Source organism: Alosa pseudoharengus, unplaced genomic scaffold (genome assembly GCF_046254945.1).
Source record: "Alosa pseudoharengus isolate Yale_2024_CS ecotype anadromous, Long Island Sound unplaced genomic scaffold, YU_APseudo_1.1 YU_APseudo_1.1_scf_10, whole genome shotgun sequence".
Lineage (NCBI taxonomy): Eukaryota > Metazoa > Chordata > Actinopteri > Clupeiformes > Clupeidae > Alosa > Alosa pseudoharengus.
This window is the reverse complement of record NW_027468565.1, coordinates 40,027,323-40,048,001: the sequence shown is the minus strand read 5'-3', so window position 1 is coordinate 40,048,001 and position 20,679 is coordinate 40,027,323. Positions and strand designations below refer to the sequence as shown.

General features: G+C 42.0%; 1 protein-coding gene across 6 annotated transcripts in view; it reads right to left on the bottom strand.

The window, feature by feature from the left end:
* Positions 1-14,846, bottom strand: part of LOC143109138 (GRAM domain-containing protein 4-like) — a 42,544-nt gene extending 27,698 nt beyond the window's left edge. For 3 of the 6 annotated variants that reach the window (XM_076271776.1, XM_076271793.1, XM_076271809.1), the window contains exons 1-3: positions 14,011-14,576; positions 10,516-10,732; positions 7,289-7,403 (exon numbers count right to left, since the gene is read on the bottom strand). In XM_076271776.1, the coding sequence (XP_076127891.1) occupies positions 7,289-7,403; positions 10,516-10,732; positions 14,011-14,042 (364 nt within the window). In that variant the 5' untranslated portion in view covers positions 14,043-14,576. The other 3 variants (XM_076271784.1, XM_076271801.1, XM_076271817.1) reach the window with 2 other exon arrangements.
* Between the last annotated feature and the right edge of the window lie 5,833 nt (positions 14,847-20,679).

The window sequence follows — 20,679 nt, the reverse complement described above, 5'->3', positions numbered from 1 at the left end:
CTGAAAGTGGATGGGACATTTCAGCGGGGGGGTATGGGGGTCCGCCAGAATTCTTTTTTTGGACTAGATGCAATTTCCTGAATTCTGGTACATTTTAACAGGTTATTTAGATACTTCTATATAACAAAATAAAGCCAGCTTACGAAATTAATAAGAAGTAAATCATGCATAATTTAAAAATAACTCAATATATAGGCTACTTGGCTACGCAGTAAGGTTTCCATTACAGCACCACGGACGTTCAATGAACGCATGAAAGCGGATGGTTTGTTTGAAATCCCGACACTCTTTCAACATGGAAAGTAATAGTGATCATCAAATACCTCCCCAGATTTCAGTGCCCATCAGTCCCAACATTTAACAATATAATCAAACAGTCCAAAAGTAAATTAAATATCAAACTAAACCGAAAATGTCATGCTTTTGAAGGCCTACCAGTATGCCGCTCCAAGAAACTTGGATTTGAATTTCCCCTGGGGATCAATAAAGTATCTATCTATCTATCTATCTATCTATCTATCTAAATAAAACCTCCATAAGAAATAAAGGGCTGTCTCGAATACAATCCTGCCCTAAAGGCCTGTACTTTGTCTTAAGACCCCGGCCATAATTTGAGGATTTACAGTATCTAAGTAGACAAACTGGCTTCAGATATCCAACAGAGTGAATACGAGATTGTGCAGTCTTAGCTGTGGTTAGTGACGTGATGCTGTTAATGGGGAGTTTTACATAGCCTAGCGTAAACCTATAGGTTATTATTTATTTGGCGTATCTATAAGGCTTTTTTCCTTATCAAAAGTGACGATGACGACGGATCTCTTCAACACTGCGGGGGATTTGGCGCTTGTCACTGTGTGTGTGGGAGAATGCTTACGAGCGATTTACGCGCAAATGGGAGAATCCAATGAAAATGACAATGAAGCACTAAACAGATGCTAAAAAACAGCACTGGTATTTCGCACGGCAAAAGTGTGGGGGTCCAAACTAACAATTTTCAAAAGTGTGTGGGTGTTTTGTAAGAATTTAAGAAATGTGCACTTTCAAAATAAATTCAGAGGTCAGACTTGCTTATTTTTATGGAAATATTTGTGCTGTAGCCTAAGCTATTTTGCACTTCAGAATTATAACCATGCACACACAGGTGGAATAGTTATGGTGATATTGCAATAAGTTCACAACCACAAAACATATGATACATTTCACAGTTCAGAAATGTTCAAAAATGTGTGTACATTTCAGCACTCCATTAAATTATGCAGAAGTGGTCACCTGTGTTATTCAGCTAGTTCATTTAAGATAATATATTGGTCATTGTAATGGCCATAGCCTATAGCCTACATGCTCTTCCTTTTTCAGCATGTACCCATATCTGGGAAAGTATGATGTGAATGTTTGCATATGGCTTATGTCAGGCTTTAAATCAATATGTGTGTCTCATTATTTGATTATTTGCATTAATGTCACTAGGAAGCATGCCAATATAAATATATTCATTTATCTGTAGTGGGATTGGCTGGAACTTGACAATATAAGAACCATGATAGTGGGATAATCTATGGCTGAGCAATTTACAAAATTGTATGTAGCCTACTGACAAATAGTTTACATTAGAATACATTATAATTTCGCCCTAATGAGGCTATGTAGAAATGTGTTGCAATTTCAAAACCGAATTACTCAGGAACCACTTATTGCACAGAGGCATGCTTTATATCCTCGTATTCGGTATGGTTTGCTGTTTATTGTGATATTGGGTTTGCCACGTGTTGTGTGAAGGGTTAGTGAGATATTTAACCGAGAGTAATGGGTGTGCACTGTGTGCAAAATGCAAATATGATTAGCCTAAATTGCACGTCGGTTCAATGTTAATTTTCACGCGAACCATTTATCACAGCAACTTGGCGCTAATATCATTGGAAAGCTTAGATTCCGCACGTTCACATGATGTGTGATATCATATGTATAGGTTTAGTTTAGTTGAACCTCATCTGCCAGGTATTTGACCTACCAGGTTGACACTTCAGCGTGAAAAATACTCAATAATACTCAAAGCATACCTGAAGCCGGGGAAATGCGCCTGGGATGGCTTCTGAAGTAGCATCGCAAAGGAGAGAAAATTTAGAAAATTCCACAGACAGGGGTGCTCTTGAACCCTCTCACCGTCTCTGAAAGCATCAGTGGCTCAACAGGTAGAAACAGCTAAACTAATTTTTCAGGCATCTGACCGACCGGGTTGACACTTCAGCGTGAGAAATCTATGAAGGTATATTGGGTGCAAAAGTGGCGAGCACATTTAACTGCAGATTTTGCATGTGCACACTAAAGTCGTGAATGTGTAACAGTAAAGTTGTAGTTGTACATATTTTTTTATATCTTGTTAACACAAAATAGGGGCTACGGGTTCACAAATCCTTTTTACAGGTACACAAATCCTATCCTGTGAGTCACAAATTTCAAGAGTCATGCACTCGACACTTTTGCTCCAAACGTTGCAGCGCAGTTGGTGCGAAACACATTTGCACATCCGTGTTTCATAATCTGAGAACATGCACAACATTCGTGCATTTGTAAACCCAAATGTGAACTAATGCATCCGAAGTTGTGCATCTGTGAAATAATTTCTCATTAATAAAATTCTACAGATCGCTTTGATTTTCTTGCACGACTACAAGTCAATTGATACAAGTGCTCGAATCTGCTTCTACGAGTGACGAGTGACTTTTGCTCCTGGCTAGGTGATATAATAGGAGCAAAAATATTTGTATGTGTGCACGTCGAGCGAATCGATCGAGAAAACAAGGCTGCCGGATCTGGATCCAGGATCGCGCTCAGACTACCATTGCCTGCTCATAAGGTAAGTAACATGATAATAATATGAAGAAAGTTATCTTGTTTGTTGGTTTACATTATCATGACAGCTATGTTTAGCTTAGCTTACCTGCTTGCTAAATCCTCCAGTGCCAGATCAAGCTAGCTAGCTATCGCTAGATAAATAACTAGTTTAGAAGTACAGAAATATAACACTGCCCGTCCAAAATCGTTAGGACACATAATCTGACACAATCGTTCAATTTTCGAACACAAAGAAAAACTATAAATCGTGTGTCCTTCATTGATAAGGAAACATGCTGAGGTTACTTACTTTATGAGCAGGCAATGGTAATCTGAGCGCGATCTAGGATCCAGATCCGGCCGCCTTGTTTTCTCGATCGACTGCTCGACGTGCACACATACAAATCTTTTTGCTCCTATTATATCACCTAGCCAGGAGCAAAAGTCACTCGTCACTCGTAGAAGCAGATTCGAGCACTTGTATCAATTGACTTGTAATCGTGCAAGAAAATCAAAGCGATCTGTAGAATTTTATTAATGAGAAATTATTTCACAGATGCACAACTTCGGATGCATTAGTTCACATTTGGGTTTACAAATGCACGAATGTTGTGCATGTTCTCAGATTATGAAACACGGATGTGCAAATGTGTTTCGCACCAACTGCGCTGCAACGTTTGGAGCAAAAGTGTCGAGTGCATGACTCTTGAAATTTGTGACTGACAGGATAGGATTTGTGTACCTGTAAAAAGGATTTGTGAACCCGTAGCCCCTATATGTACGACAACTTTACTGTTACACATTCACGACTTTAGTGTGCACATGCAAAATCTGCAGTTAAATGTGCTCGCCACTTTTGCACCCAATATACCTTCATAGAAATCGGGGGGGTGGCGTGTGAGCGTGTGAAACTAATCAAATGCGTGTGTCTCACGGCCAATGCGTGAGAGTTGGCAGCTCTGTGTTAGGGATTTACTTCAGTGCCTAATGCTTTCTAATGAGGCGAGTATCTCCAATATGGCAACGTCCAGATCTGATGACACGCAGTGCAAACCCCTAATAGCCTAGGCCTACTATTTTTTATTACAACTCTACCTCTTTAATTCAGCTGTCTGGTTGAAGCCTGGAAATATTGTAAACAAAGTAGCATAGTTGGCTAGCCTAGTTAGCCTATCATAGTCTACTGATTGGACTGTTCAGTTTCCCCATCTGTGTTTGTTCTCCTTGGGACAGGCCCTTTTGGGAAACGTTGGTATTGAGATGATCAGTGAACTTCAATGCAAGAGTTTTAAACAAATATGTGCAGCATGCTAATGATGCTAAGCGGATTTAATAGTAATTTAGCTAGTCGTCTTCTATGCGTTTTATTTAAGTCGCGTGTGTTCATTGAGCAGGAAAGGGAGGGAGAGTGAGAGGGAGGGAGCGCGAGAGAGAGCTGGGCAAGGAGAGGGGGTTTACTTCTATACAGTTTGGTAAAGTTGCACACATAGTCTACAATGAAAGCAAGGAGAGGTATGAAATTATTATTTATTTATTTGTTTTTGGACAATGTAGGCTACCGATAAGTAAAGCGGGAGATGTGGGTTGCTTTTGCAGCCGTGTAAGCTGCAAAGCACTGCGTGAAACACTAGAAAGGGTGTGTCGCGATTCTGCCTTTTCACACTGCGACACAGTATTGTGGATATGAATGTCGCGATTTCGGTTTCGAATCGTATATCGTTATAGCCCTACTGCCATTACAGATTATGTACAAGGCTGGTTAATAGGTTGCGTGTGAACATTTTTACCGGTGTTCTCAAGAGACAGAAATGCCCTAACATGTCAGCATATGTAGCTGGGTCATTCCACGAAAACGTGCCATTTTGCATTCAAAATATCTAATTTTCAAAGTACTGTTTTTAAAATCTTGAAGCACCTATTTGGATGAAGTAGATTCTTACCTCTCAGAAAAACATGCGGTGCCATCTCAGGCTATCTTATTTATTTATTTATTTACTTTAACAAATAGTCAATGGAGGTATGTGTGCTATGTCAACCCTAGCTGTTACCAAAAAAAAAACATATATTATTATAAAATAATGAGTGCTCTTGTAACTATTCATGAATATTATACAAATAATTATGTGTTACATAAATAATTCTGGAGTTGAACACATGAATTATTAGATTTTAGGATTGACAGTAAGAGGGTTGATGAAATCGGCAGCCATTACTAGTGTGCATTCAAGAGAGGTTAAAATGCTGTTAAATATTTACATTTACATTTTCAATCAAATTATTTTTTAATGCATGATTTTGTGGTAACAGGGTTGACAAAACTAGCTTGTCCCCTTCTGTCAGACGGAGCAAAACCGTAATAAAAGTCATTAAAAGAGAGCAACACTTTTCTGGTCTTTTCACCATTAACTTCCTGGAAGGCAGGGGATATCACTTCCTGAAAATGATGTAACTTTTGGCACAGTTCATTTTCTCCAAAGGGGTTTTTATCCAAAAGTAACAGGGTTGACGACAACATGGGGACAAATGTAAAATGTTGATTTTTTCATAATTTTAAAAACATTCCAAATAAAATTGTTTAATGATCCATGAACAAACACTTGAGGCTTTTTGTACATGTATTTATTTTTATGATAATTTGACTTTTTTAATCCTAAATAGCCAGTGATACTAGACAAGTCATACCGAGGGACAAGCCATTTTTACAGCTTTTGCAATATTTCTAATACGTAAAGTGCTTAAAATCCTTTAAAAAAAAGATGTATTCTTAAAAAGTAAATAATTTATTTTTACCATTATTATATTTCCTAAAATATAAAATAATTATGAAAAAAATATTGTTAATTCAGCTTTGCAAGACACTTTTGTTTGAGGGACATAAAATGGCACGTTTTCGTAGAATGACCCAGCTACAGTAGATTCTGCCAAGTGCATATATGTTGTGACCTGCAACTAATTCTGCAAAAGAGCAGGCAATGAAGCTTGTTTGTGGGTCTATATACCGTGTGTGTGTGTGTGTATCTGAGAGTGTGTATGTGTGTGTTCATCTGTAAGTGACAGCCGCAGAGCTAATCGCTGGCTTTGGTCAGCTTAGCCTGTGCCAGTCTAAGAGATTATGTACGTTTGTCTGCACAAACAAAGGGAGACTTCAGTGGCCGTGGTCTGAAAAGGTCTAACTAAGAGCAATTAAAGCTGGCCGTGCTCACCACATAATGCCACCAAACTCAGCCCACTACAGGTCAGGGGAGCGGAGCGGCACAGTAATTACCCCACAAAATGGCAGATGGGGGTAGAACATGAACGTTCTGACAGGAAGATGAAGGTGTTTTTCAGTAAGTGCAACACGATCATATTATGATAGATCATATTATATATATATATATATATAAAGCCCTTCAAATCTATACAACACAGCTTTTAGTCACACTACCATCATATGAAAGCCCTTCAAATCTATACAACACAGCTTTTAGTCATACTACCATCATATGAAAGCCCTTCAAATCACACAGCTTCGGCTGGAAATTTCGGAATACTGAAGTAATTCTGACACGATGCCATCGTTGAGGAACCACTGCCTGCCTAATTAAAACACATTGCCTCTGCAGGAACATTCGGACACAGTCCATGCTGTTAGAGCAATCAGGGCCCACTAAATTAAATGTCACACCAATGACAAATATCTCAGCCGCTAACTCAGATGACCAAAGAGGAGTGGACACGTCATCCTTGCATATGCCAAGTACAGCTCTGCTATGCAGGGGAGATTTCAATAGCCAGTGATAAACGTGCCCCACATACTTGTGTTGTGTTGCTAAGCGCAAACATATTATAACCACCATCATTTAGCCATAAATGAAATAGTGTTTAAGAACAAAAACTATTATATTGAATTAATCTTGTAAATGTAGAGTGTGCATTCAGCATGCGAGGGCATTCAGAGTGAGCTGCACTAAAGAGTACAAGAGGCCACATTTGTACATGCCTGTGTAATGCACAGGTGTGTTTGAGGACAGTACTGGACATTTGTACATGCCTGTGTAATGCACAGGTGTGTTTGAGGACAGTACTGGACATTTGTGCATGCCTGTGTAAAGGTGTGTTTGAGGACAGTACTGGACATTTGTGCATGCCTGTGTAATGCACAGGTGTTTTTGAGGACCGTACTGGACACTGATAACCTTGAGTGTGTCAAAGGGAGATACTGCTGGTGCTGACTTAATCCACTCAGAGCAGAAATCAACTTGGAGTCCAATTCAGTCACAGGAGCCGGAGGCGACTGCGTCCACTCACTGAAGCGTCTCATAAAAATGCCCCAGAATTCCCTTGTAGCGCTGACTCCGCTGTGCCACACAGTTCAATTTGTCTGGCCGACGCCAGCTGCCACAGTAACCCCGCACTGCCAGCCACACAACCTCAGGAGAGAGGAACAAGGATGGAGGCTGTCTGAGGTACTCACGCAGGAAATGCTTCTCCAGTAAGGCAATCTCCAGGTGACCTTTGACCTCGTTGAGCCGTTCGGAGTCGGTCCTCTGGAAGTCCTGGATGGCCATGCTGAGAGAGCCCTGTCCAGCCTACACAAACGACAGGAGACGCTTTACTTCCGTGACACATTAGACATCTGGTCACAACCCACTGACAAAGAAGGCAAATAGTCTTAAGGCCTATTCACACAAAGAACGATAACAATAACGATAACTATAACCATAACGATAAAAGCGTTCACACTGAACCACGATAAACAAGGTCTCTCCTTGTGTTAATGAATGTGACGGTTAAAATTCGATGGGTTCTGATTGGCTATTAGTTTTTTATCGTTCTGAAAATCGCTCTGAAAGTGATCCCCAACGATATCGTTCTTCATGTCGTTATCGTTATAGTTTATGTGTGAACATCGTCATTCATATTAACAAGAACAATATTTATTTATAGTTATCGTTGTTGGTGTGAATAGGGTTTTAGACTACATAGCAGGTCAACATACTACTGTATTGTACATGTACATATAGTGCAGGTAAGCTGACTGAGACAGTGACAATGAGAGAGAGGTTGCCCTAAGGACAGACTACAACAAAATAACTAAAAACACATTCTCCAGAAATAACTTCAGCATATTTTACAACCACCAAACTGCTTTCAGCACCCTGGGTACAGATCATCACAAAAATCAGGTTTTTAATTCAAGTGAAGCACTGTATGAAGTCCAGGGAAACCAGCAGAAAAAAGCCACATTGGGAATGGAAGTGTTGATAATAAATGTGCAAAAGCACATATCCTTTGACATTTAATATTCTGCAGAGCTTACTTAATGTTCAACAATAATAGTCTAGCAGGAAGCAGTCCTTTGTGAAACACATATCAGAGGGAATAAGTTACTGATCAGCTCCTAAAGCGGAGAGAATGCATTATTTAACACCAAAGACTGATTTTTTTTTTATATCAGACGCCTCCAATGTCTCATGTGTGATGGTGGGAGGGGCGGTTTTCATCAGTGACATCACCTTCATGGAAGTACGAGATTATTTTAAGAAAAAAGGAACAATGTCATCTCTCGAGCTGTTTCCATGGAGACAGAAGACAGAGCAGGCAGCCTTCCGTGTCAGTGGTGCACCCATTGGCTCATACCCCCACCCCATTCTTTCCAATCATAACCCATCTTAAATACAAAGTGGAGTCAAAGTTGGTGCCAACAGATGGCTTTCACTGACAAAACAAATGACAATGAGCAACCTTTTAACACAATAACAAAAGTTTCAGTGTTGCAACTTGCTCTTTACCACTCCCCCTTCTGTGGGCCAGTTTACATCAGACTAAACTCCATCATCACACTGCTTGGCAATGGACTCGCACACAATACTGAATCACCCAACCTTAGTACAGGGAGCCGGTGAGGTTGCTTCAGTTTTAATGTTTCAATCTTAAAAACCGTGACAGAAAGCAAGTTTCACTGCTTGACCCCTCTAGTCTCACATAGCTGAGGTAGATCATCTATGATTAGTGCTCCAGTTTCAGAGGGTCACAACTCATGACAAAGATAATGTTTACTTTTAGTATGGGCGTCACATCAATTCTTATCTTTTTTCCCCTTACAACAACCATGTTGTTAAATCGTGAGGCCGAAGTGCGTACGGGCCGAAGTGCGTACGGGCCCCTGCTCAAGCCTGCGTGGAGGGGCCTGAAAGAGCACAGCGCTGAGGCCGACACCCGACACCCTGAGGCCTGCCGGACCTCCAGTGGCGGCTCTGAACTCTGCTGACCAGGACACAAGGGGCGGGGGCACCTGCCTCGGTCATCACTTCATGTCTCACTAGGCTCAGTCCAGACTCCAGCCAGAGGCCATCGGGGCAGACGGGACAGAAGTCACCTGAAAGTGGACTGAGATCAGCATCATTTGGACGAGGGTCAGTGGCTCCGTCTAATCTGACCTGCATGGCCTCGTTCCACTGCCATAAGCTTAGATTTCAGGCCAAGATGGACTCCAGTAAACACAGATAGCTAACTCTGCTAGTAATTATTTAGCAATTAGACAACTTAATCAAAAGCAGTCAACTGTGCTTAGAAGTACCGTATAAGGATTTCAACTGTGCTTAGAAGTACCGTATAAGGATTTCAACTGTGCTTAGAAGTACCGTATAAGGATTTCAACTGTGCTTAGAACTACCGTATAAGGATTTCAACTTCAAAAAGGGTACCGTGGAGCTGAGATAGTACGGCCCATCACCTCTCTTGTGGGTCTTTGCATGAGTGCCAACTACTACTACTGCATTTTATAGCAAAGCATTAGCATGGGGAAAATAGTTTCACGAGTAGCATAAACAAAGACATTATTTTCCATGCTGGGCTTGCTGTGTGACTAAGATACTGTTAACTGTTAAACATTAACCTCATACGAGATGGAATGAATGGGAGAAGCTGGACTCGAGACCACTTCAATTTTTCTTTGGACATTCAATCAAATCATCATGGAAACAACACATCTCTATGGTCAACAGGAAGAATTCAACTCAGTCATGCCACCGTAATACCCCCCCCCCTCCCAAACACACACTTGTCCACCAGTCTCATCTGGATGCAGACCCGCAGGAGGGCCAAACAGGAGCGGGACGCATCAAAGGGATGTTTGGCTGGAGGCTCTTGGAAACCGGGCGCCTCTGGTGGCTTCTGTACACCATCAGACTTAATGAAGCCGTCAAGAGCACTTCAAAACAAAAGGAGCGCTGCCCTGCTGCCAACCACAGCGCAGGGGCAATGCCCCGCCGCCTTCCATCGCACTCATATGCACTAAAATCACAGCGCAATGGCAATGCCCCACCATCGCACTCATATGCACTAAAATCACTTTTTTAATTACGGAGCGCTATAACTTAGAAATTCATGAAAACAAAATGTGAACAATTAAGGTGTTTTACACTCCAAATAGTAACTTGGAAGGGCATGTGTACCCTAAAGATTGTAATAAATGACTGATCTACATGTCCATGACGCCTCAAAGCATTACAAGAGCCTCCACAGACCCAGAGGAGTAAAAGGCTGTAATGGAAATCACTGGATAGTGATAGATAATGAGCTAGGAGATCTTTTGGGAGCGTTAGTCCTGCTCTCTGCATGAGTTGTCGAGAGCATGGCACAGTTCTGAAGTGACAGGAAGCAGTTCTCGGTGGGGTGGGGGTGGGGGGGGGGGCTCACAGGGTCTCGAGGCTCCTCCGTCTCCTTGATGGAGTGGCGAGGCCTCATCATTGGCGGGGGGATGTCATCGTTACACTCGCTGTCTGAGGCGTTGGGGGACTCGGCCAGGTCCAGGAACTCATCACGCTTCTGCCCTCTGAACCGGATCTTGTCCAGGCGCTTCAGCATCTTTAACACCGATCCTCTCGTCTTTATCTTAACATTGCGGACAACAATCCTGTGGGGGAGACAAGAGATGAAATGTCACATTTACTCAGCTGGTTCCATGAGATAGCAGGCAATCCACAAATGAATGTAAACAATGTCAATAGCTACTTGCTACTATTATATTGATTCTTATACGAAACTCAGCATTTGTGGCATGTGGCATGAATTGAAAGTTATTGTGTGCAAGCTCTTGTTGAAAAGTCTTGTTCACAGCATAGTTTCCAGGATTAAACCTACCATGGGCTATTGTTTACAATCCAAATAAAGACAACTAAAAATGAAACAAAAGTAAAGACAGACATTAGAGTGTAGCAAGTCCCCAGACAGCCTTTGAGCTGTCCTGCTCTGTTCCACTAGAGACACAATCCTCCCTCTAGGAGTTACCAGTACCAAGGACTAGCACACTGTAGGCCCTGTCTCAAAGCCACTGCATTCAGACTCTCTGAAGTGGTACAGCCCTTCCTAGAGGGCACAATGAGCCGTGTGAACTTGGCACAGAGTGAGTGTGTGAGACAACAAGAGAGGGAGAAGCGGAGAGGGAGAAGCGGAGAGGGAGAGAGCAAAAGAGAAAAAAAGAAAGAAAAAAAAAGACAGAAATGCAGCACCAAGTGATTTAGAAAGAGAGAGAGAGAGAGAGAGAGAGAGAGAGAGAGAGAGACAGAATGAGGAGAAAGACAGAGCTACAGAGAGAGAGAGAGAGAGAGAGAGAGATAGAGAGAGGGGGGGGGCACCGAGAATGTCACAGAGAGATTGGGGAACTGAAAGAAAGAAACAGAGTGAGAAACTCTGTGACGTGGGGCTCGAATGATCTGGGGACTGGCCTGGCACCCTGCTCTGTATGTAGGTCAGACGGCAGGCCGGGGGTCCTGGTCCCAGCAGGCCTCAAGCCCCGCCCCCCTCGGGAACAGCAAGAGGGAGGGAGGGAGGGGAGGAAAGAAGAAAGTGAAAACACAACAGATGAAAAGCAACAGCGATGACCTCCCCAGCCCGAGAGAGAGAGTGAGAGGGTGGGTGGGCAACAGCGATGACCTCCCCAGCCCGAGAGAGAGAGTGAGAGGGTGGGTGGGCAACAGCGATGACCTCCCCAGCCCGAGAGAGAGAGTGAGAGGGTGGGCCACAGAGGACCGGCCTTGCAGGGGGGCACAGAGGGACATGCTGGCAGAGGGGCACCACGAGAGGACCAGGCCGGGCAGCAATGGGCAGAAAGCAGCACCTCCAGCGAGCAGTCACTAATTACTCCACGGCATGCTTATACACGGCAGCAAGTGCTTCGGACTGAGGGACTTCCCACTGGTCTGATTAAAGTCCTTTCATGAGGTTCATCATCCACAGGCCTTTAACCAAATCATCTACGGAACATTGATTCACAACCACGCTGCTTTGTGGCCTGTGAATGTGCATATATTTCAGAGACATTCAGAGAAGTAAAATCATGATGGTATGGAGGTGCTTTAGAAATTGTTACTTTCCATATTTTCATTATACTGAACATGAATTGCTTTGCAACCTAAACACTGAATTATGCCTGCAGGTGCTCAAAAATGCACACAAAACATCAAAGGAAACGATGAACAGGAAACGTGGGCGGAGTTCACACGACCATTTCAATCTTTGTGACTCTGTGAAGCCATTTTTGAGCTGACAGTTACGGATTAGGCTACATCACAGACCTCTGCTTTTCCACCAAGTCCTTATGGGTTAGCTTCAGCCCTGTGCCACCAAGTCCTTATGGGTTGGCTTCAGCACGGCCGGCCACCAAATACCATCCAAACAAACCCTCTCATCCAGCTCGTCCTGCACACTCACCTCTTCAGTTCTTCAAATCACCACTCCCCTACTCCCTACACAAAGCGTCTCCTTGCGGTTTACTTTACAAGGTATATTCATCGAGAAGGGCACATCAACGGCAGCTTTTTAATAAGGTGCCATCACTAAAAACTGCAGCTTTTTAATAGGGTGCCATCACTAAAAACTGCAGCTTTTTAATAGGGTGCCATCACTAAAAAGGGATGGTGCTGAGACTGAAGCTGCTTGCTTAATCCTTTGTCAGTCTACTATTCCACTGGAAGGGAAACCCATTATCCGTTCATACTGTTTTTTTCTTGCAGCACCATAACCGGCTTGGAGCCAGACGGGCTCACAGAAAAGGCCCACAAACAAAGCAGTTGGACGGTGCAGATGGACTGCATGCCACCAGAGACGTGCTTATTGTGTTTGTAGAAAAGAGCCGACTCCAGAGAGACACACTTCAAACCCACACATCCGCCCCAGCCTGCTTCTAATAGAGCAGAAAGAGCACTGTATTGCAGAAATGAATACATTTCTCTGGTATAACTAGTCCGAGAGAGATACTTCTCCAGCATGAGAAAGGGCTGATATAATGAATAAATTACTCTGGTATAACTAGTCCGAGAGAGATACTTCTGCAGCATGAGAAAGGGCTGATATGCTGCAGCTCCATCTTAAACGGAATGAAGCGCAGAAGTACTGAGGGAAGACCGGATGAGAACACCAGAAAGACCAAATGAGACATGGAGAGAAAGGACTACTCAAACCCAAAATCTGCTTTTAGTTGCAAGCCCATGTCATGCAAGTTACACAGTTGAGCAATTGAGTATGGGAATGCCAAGAGAGATGGAGCAAGTCTTAAACCGTCAGAGTGGGTGGGTGGGGTGCAGATGAAGCATAGGCTAATAATAGACAGCAGATACTATAAGCATGCCATGTTAGGAACTCCATCACTGGGGCGTTTAACATTCATGAAATGAATCAACAACCTAATCCTGCAGTAGCCTACAAAATAGCGAATGGATCGATGAACTCGGTGTGTGAGATGGGTTCATTGAACCCTGCCCCCTCCAGCGAAGCTTTGCAGGTGTCCTTCAGTTGAATCTCTACGGTCTCCCGCTCTTGTGAGGTGTAGCAGCAGAATTCAAACTGAAGGATACCAGTCTACAAATTGGCGAATGAAGTCGTTGCCCTGTTGCCTTCTCACTGTGTCTGGCACTTCCGTTTACCTGCTACATTGATTCATTATCTTGCCTCGCCTTTCTAGATATAGGCTACGTCTGGCTGTGGCATAGAATTCTCATGTTTTATTAATGAAAGCCACCGATCTGCTGAACCGAACACGGCGCCATAGGAGTAAGCTTATAGAATGAACTCACTGGTGGATATAAATCCAGATCGTAAACAAAAATGACAAAAAAGAGCCCAGACACAATACTGTTTAGAATGAATGTTACAAAGGCTTCAAAATATCTTTTAAAAATATTCATTACTGCCTACCTGTTAAAACCGTATCTGTGCCCAATGCCCATAGACTGCCATTCCGATGATGTTCCGTGGCAGTTGAACCCCCATTGTGTCTGTCAATTTGTTAGACTACTGAGTCTGACTAACCCGGAGTCACCACACTGTCGTTGTTGTCCTCGTCATATTAAAAAGTACTAGGCTATTGAACAGCAATGCCTCCTAATCTTGCAAATATTCAAGCAGCTGCCAACATCGCATGGGACGGTGCGAGATAACAAAGCGCGCAACAGTAGGTGTTGGCTTGGGATCAACCTTACGACACACTGTAACAAACACCCAGATGAAGGAAGTAACGTTATCGTAGACTGAACGTACAGGAAGGCTACAGGTAAAAGTGACATCGTAGGCTAATCCTACATAGCCTAGCCCACCCCTTAAAGGTATTAATTTATGCGCCACATTTTACTTTACAACAGAACACTGGTTTGCATTGTCCATGCAACGAGCATATTTGCGTTTTCTGTCAACACTCAAATAGAACTACAAATGACAAAACATTCCACAAAAGATTTAATAAGATTGTTTTTTTTTTAAATGTGCTCTTACCCAGGCCGAAATTCGAAACAAAGTTTCATTAACAGTAAGCGAGGTTCGCCCCCTTCAGCCAGCCAGCCAGCTCAGAGCACGCGGAGAAATGCGTTGTAAGTCGGCCTCTCGCATTCAAGCACCTCGGTTCGTTTTTATTTCTAATCGTTTACCTTTTCAATATTGTCTTGAATAGTCTTAGAAGAAGTCCACCCAAGTCTGCGAGTAACCTGTTTCTATCTGTTGTTGATTTTCACAGAGACATACCAGCTTCACACCAGGAAATTTCGTCAATGTCAGCGACTGAGTCTCTTAAAGGGGACGTTAATTGTTATGAAGTTATTAAGGAAACGTTTAGGCCCGTAAACAGCCTCTATAAATAATGTAGCATAATCATAAGCAGCCAAGATATATTGCATGAATGTTAGCCTATTAAATAGACAAACCGGTATAAGTTCTAAAGTCTACATCAATATTAACCTCTGAACAAGCATGGAAATACACTGCTGATTAAATCAAGCAGATTCGCTCGACGTTTCCCTGTCAGCATTTTAACAATGTGGACTTCAAATTGCGGTTATGTTGACGGAATGCATATGATAATCGCTATAATAGATCATTGCAAGCAGTCTTGATTCGTCAAGCCTGTGTGAGAGGAACACCAAATGTGTAATGCTCCCAAGAGTGATGCAAGTATGGTTATGTTGCGGCCCTCACCTCACCTCACCTCTGAGAGCCCCATGCCTTGTCTTCCCACTGATGCTCAATTGGATTGAGGCCTGGTGACTGAGCAGGCCACATCAGTAATCTGTATTCACCGTCATTCATGCGCATGAAGCACTCCTGTCCTGGCTAACTCTTGTCTGGTCAATCTAATCCATCCTGGACCCTGCACAGTTCTGCTGAAGACGGCCATATGCAGATGCCTTTCGACCTTCAAATACTGTCTCAGAAGGACAAAGGTAGCCTACCCTACAGTGTTAGTAGTAAATTATTGACAATTTAGGGTTTTCTTAGTTTATTTGTTTATTTTATTTTATTGTAGACTACAATGCATTTCAGACCATTGTAGATCAGAAAGCATCCAAGGAATGGATATTTCTATTAATTTGGTCAACACTGTAACTATCACTGAAACATACTGACTCTGAGTCTGAAGAAGACGCATGGGCATCGAAACGTTAGTCGTTTTGCACTAATAAAATTCACTAAAAGGTTTGTGTGCTCCGGTCCTGCTCCTTGGTCCTAGATAGACCTTGGGTCTCCTCATTGACTTCTGCGTCCTGTTCCGTGAGCACCAACCAGGCTGAAGCGCAAGTGACCCCCCTGCTACATCACTGAAACATAGTTTATGCATTGGCACAATACATAAAATACTGTTTCACAACATGCTGTGGTCTAGTCTATGCCTTCTCACCCCCATGATCCAGTGGTGATAGGCAATGAAACATGCTCCTCTGAAGTGGTTCCCCCCAAAACAGCTATATCCAGCATGCACTTCCACATTTCCATATTTCCCTTCACTACTCCATTACAGCTTCAACTTGTTGCCTTTGATATACACTATAACTAACACCATGTGATATACACTATAACTAACACCATTTGATATACACTATAACTACAGTAACACATTTGATATACACTATAACTAAGACCATTTGATATACACTATAACTAACACCATTTGATATACACTATAACTAACACCATTTGATATACACCATAACTAAGACCATTTGATATACACTATAACTAACACCATTTGATATACACTATAACTAAGACCACTGAGCGCAAGTAAGTAGGCTAGGCCAATATTTTCATCTCTGCTGCCTTAACAATTACAGCCGTGATCAGAGCATTGTGAGGAGTGTCCATCTAGAGCACTGGGTGGCTGACCAGAGCATTGTGAGGAGTGTCCATCTAGAGCAGTGTTTCCCAAACTTTTTTTCTGGCGACCCACTTTTTAAAAATGACAGACCATCGCGACCCATTTCACTTCAAATCTACCCTGCAACCACCAATATTGTTTTAGGCCACAGGTTCTCCAACTTTTCTATGCCTCCCCCAATCATACATTGCTATAGGATCCTTGCTTTGAACACGGTTGTGTTGTATTTTGAGCACCATCAGCGTGAAAAGTTGGAAATTAATACTGAAAAGATACGTTTTAATGCGCATCCGAGAGTAGGGGAAATTTTTGCATGTTGTGCAGTCGTCATTCGTCAGCATAGTAAGCTGTTCCTGTATTTCTAAAAAAAAAAATGTTGTAGGCTACGTTGCGTTGCAGACAAATTGGTCCATAACACTGACGTCAATTCCAATGTAAACAACAAATAACTCAAGTCGTTATATTGTATTGTTGTATTATATTATATTGTATAGTCGTTATATCAGAACAAGAGGCGTTTGCGCAATAGCCGGAAGAATGCGCCTTTACGTTGGAGTTAGCGAGGTAGAAAACGAGAGGAATAGTGTTTAAAATGCCCATTTAAATTGTAGACTATAATGCACTGTTGTGCATTTTAAATCAGAAATAAGAATGTGAGGAGGTTGCTATTAACTTTAAAGATTGCATCTGCAATCGAAACTGTATGCAAATTTAATGGCCTTATGTCCGGTCTATGGATGTCTGCTTTAGTTGACAGCGCGGTCACTAGATTTGAATCGGTAAAGTTGAGGAGCTGGTACTTTAATGTTCGTGCAAATAGGCGGATTCATGTCCCTTGCAGTTTGCAACTGCGAGGTACGTGGCAGGCGCCCCACATAACGGTTTCATTTTGAGAGGTAGATATCCATGCTGGCACCCCCTCTGCGATGCGTTCGTCCCCCAGTTTCATGCGCCAGTTTCATGAGCTTTTATGACCGTGACTGTGGTAGTTCAGTGTTTCTCAAACTTTTTCAGACCAAGGACCACTTAACTAATAAAAAGAAACTCACGGACCACTTAGCTAAAGATTAGACCTACTTCAACAGTACACAATAGGCCTACTCACTGAACCACCACCTTGCTTATTGTCTTTGCACCTTGCTTATTGTGTCAGAGGATTCATATGATTTAAACGGGCATATCTTACATAGGCAGTGTTGCAGAACTGTTTAGATTTACATACAAGTTGGTTTAATATGGCAAACAACTCATCTATATTATATTTTACCACGTCTGCCTGCGGACCACTTGGGATAGCTTGCGGACCACCAGTGGTCCCCGGACCACACTTTGAGAAACACTGTGGTAGTTAACAATACATCCTAATAGAAAACTGTTAGCTTTCCTGGTATCAAATGACAAATGGTATCAGTTAGGCCTATAACACAACATAAATTGTGCTGGCGACCCAAATAAAATCTCCTGCGACCCACCCGTGGGTCGCGACCCAGACTTTGGGAAACACTGATCTAGAGCACTGGGTGGCTGACCAGAGCATTGTGAGGAGTGTCCATCTAGAGCACTGGGTGGCTGCTCCAGCTTGCTTGTGTGTCATCTAAAAGCTGTTCTTGGTAGAAGTCATCATAGCAGGCAAAATATATCAAACTGATCTAACCTGCCATATAAAGTCACAAACACACAGAACACATATAGCCTTGAGAATTTAGATTCAACTGAATTGTGTATAGCATCTACCATCAGTTGAATCATAATTTATCATACCACTTACGGTACTGAGGAAATGTCATCTCGGGGATCCATTTCAGGGAGAACAGTGCAGTACAGTACTCTTGAGAAGCAAAGAGGGGCTATTTAAGGACAAATCAACTGAACCAGAAGCCAGTGCAGTTTCTTTAACCTTTGATACGTAATGATCAATGCAATGAGTTTAGATAATGTTCAGTCAATGGCTTCTTCATTTTGTACTAAGAATTTTAACCCTTTGCTCTTTGTTACAGTTTAAATCTTCCACAAACTGCTTTGTGTTCTTGTTGCAATTTTTTAAAAACATATCCAAATGCCCTATTTGTTACACTGAAGTTTATTATGCACCTGAACTAGTACACATAGACCAAGCTTTTGGTATTTAATGTGTTCAGTAAAGTTTATTATGCATCTGAACTAGTAGACATAGACCAAGCTTTTGGTATTTAATGTGTTCAGTAAAGGTTACTGTATCTGTATTTCATACAGTCCATAGAAGCATAGAGTGAATCTGAAATTAAATATACTTCGATTTGTATCGGGCCTATGTCAATATAAATAGGCCTGATAAACTGTTTTATTTCGAAAAGCCATTGTCAGACCAGGAATTAACATGAAACCTTACTTCAAAAGATGAGATAAATAATCATTGAAGCTGATGTCAGCAATGTTAACTGTTTTTGCTGACTTAACCTCCATTGTCAAACTGACCACAACTTTCACTTAGCTGATTACAGAGCACTGAAAGCTCTTCACAAGGCTTTTTATAGAGTCAGTTTAAGGGTTAGGGATATTTAGAGAATCTTCCTCTTAGTGGGGGGCCTTAAGCACATTTTCGCGCAAATTCATCTAAAAGCGCCAAATTTGGCACAGATGTAGCTTAGGTCATACTGAAATGATTTAGCTAGGGCGCCGGAGTCAGCGGCCCTTGGGGCCAAGATGGCGGCCAAATCCAATATGGCCGCTGCGCGAAAAGGGTTCCGGCTATAACTTTTGAACTACATGAGTTACAAATACAAACTTGATATCTTTTTCAGCTTAATTGATCATGGGGAATACATAGGAATGTTAATATTTATGACCCGGTGCATCTGGACCCCTTATTCCTCCAATTCTAATATGGCCGCTGTCCAAAAAAGCAGTTTTGGCTGTAGTATGGGGCCTTACACCCCATTGCTTGAGCAAATTAATCTACAAGCACTAAATTTGGCACAGATGCAGCTGAGGGCATAATGAAATGATTTAGCCAGGCCGCCCGAGCCAATGGTCCCTGAGACCAACATGGCAGCCAAATCCAAAATGGTTGTCGCCTGAAAGGGATTCGGCTATAGCTTTGGAGCCTGATGAGATACAAATACAAACTTGATGTCTATTTGACCTTTTTTGATGATGGGAAACCCATAGGAATACTTACATTTATGATTGGGTATATCAGGACCCCCCAAATTCCCTAAATTCAATATGGCTGCTGTCCGAAAAAGGGTTTTGGCTTCAAATTTTGAACCAAATGCGCTACAAATGAGGATGTTGTGTCTACTTTTAGTTTATTGACCACAGGAAGTCCATTGGCATATTTATATATGCTTGTGTAAGTCTGGAACCTGTATTCTTTTCAAGACTTTGTTTGAAAATCTTTTTTTACCACAACTTTGAAGGTTATTCTCAAGGTGGATTAATTTCCTTATAAAAGTGGAATGCTTTCAGTGTACCACAGGTGAATACATTTCGAAATGTAATCATATAAGAAAGAATAAGACATAATTATTATTGCAAGGCAATATTTATAGTATGTCAAATTGTTAAAAGAATAATATAGTCAATTTGTCCAAAACTCTTCAAAGGTTTGCTTAGCATATCAAAAAAACAGCAATAACATAAAAATAACAACAGTGAATTCTCATGGTCGCTCTCATGAATTTTTGCCTGAAGAAGACCCAGCAGGGTCGAAACGTTGCCTGATGTGCATTAAATATATGGGAGTCAAAAGCAGTGTTGTAGACATTATATTTTTTCAATTGAGTACGTTTTAATTTGTCCTGCACCTGCCAGAAGATGGGATGTGCACACAATAACTGTTTGCTCTCTCATGAATTCTCATTCTCATGGTCTCTCTCACAATTGTAGTCATAAGAACAAAACACTTATAGAAAAAAGTACACCTGGTTAGGAAGGAAGTTGGTAGGAAAGGAAGTAGTTGGCTAAACACTGTTGTTGGTCATCTTCTGAGACCACAGGTGACCACTACATGGACCCATTACAATTTGCATACCGTCCAGAGGTGGTTGTGGAGGATGCCTTAATCTACCTGCTTCATAGAACACACTCTCACCTTGACAGGGGCTGGCAGTATTGTGAGGATCATGTTCTTTGATTTCTCAAGTGCTTTTAACACCATACAGCCTATGCTGCTATGTGACAAGCTTTGAAGGATGCAAGTAGACACCTCCACAACTTCATGGATTACTGATTACCTGACTGAC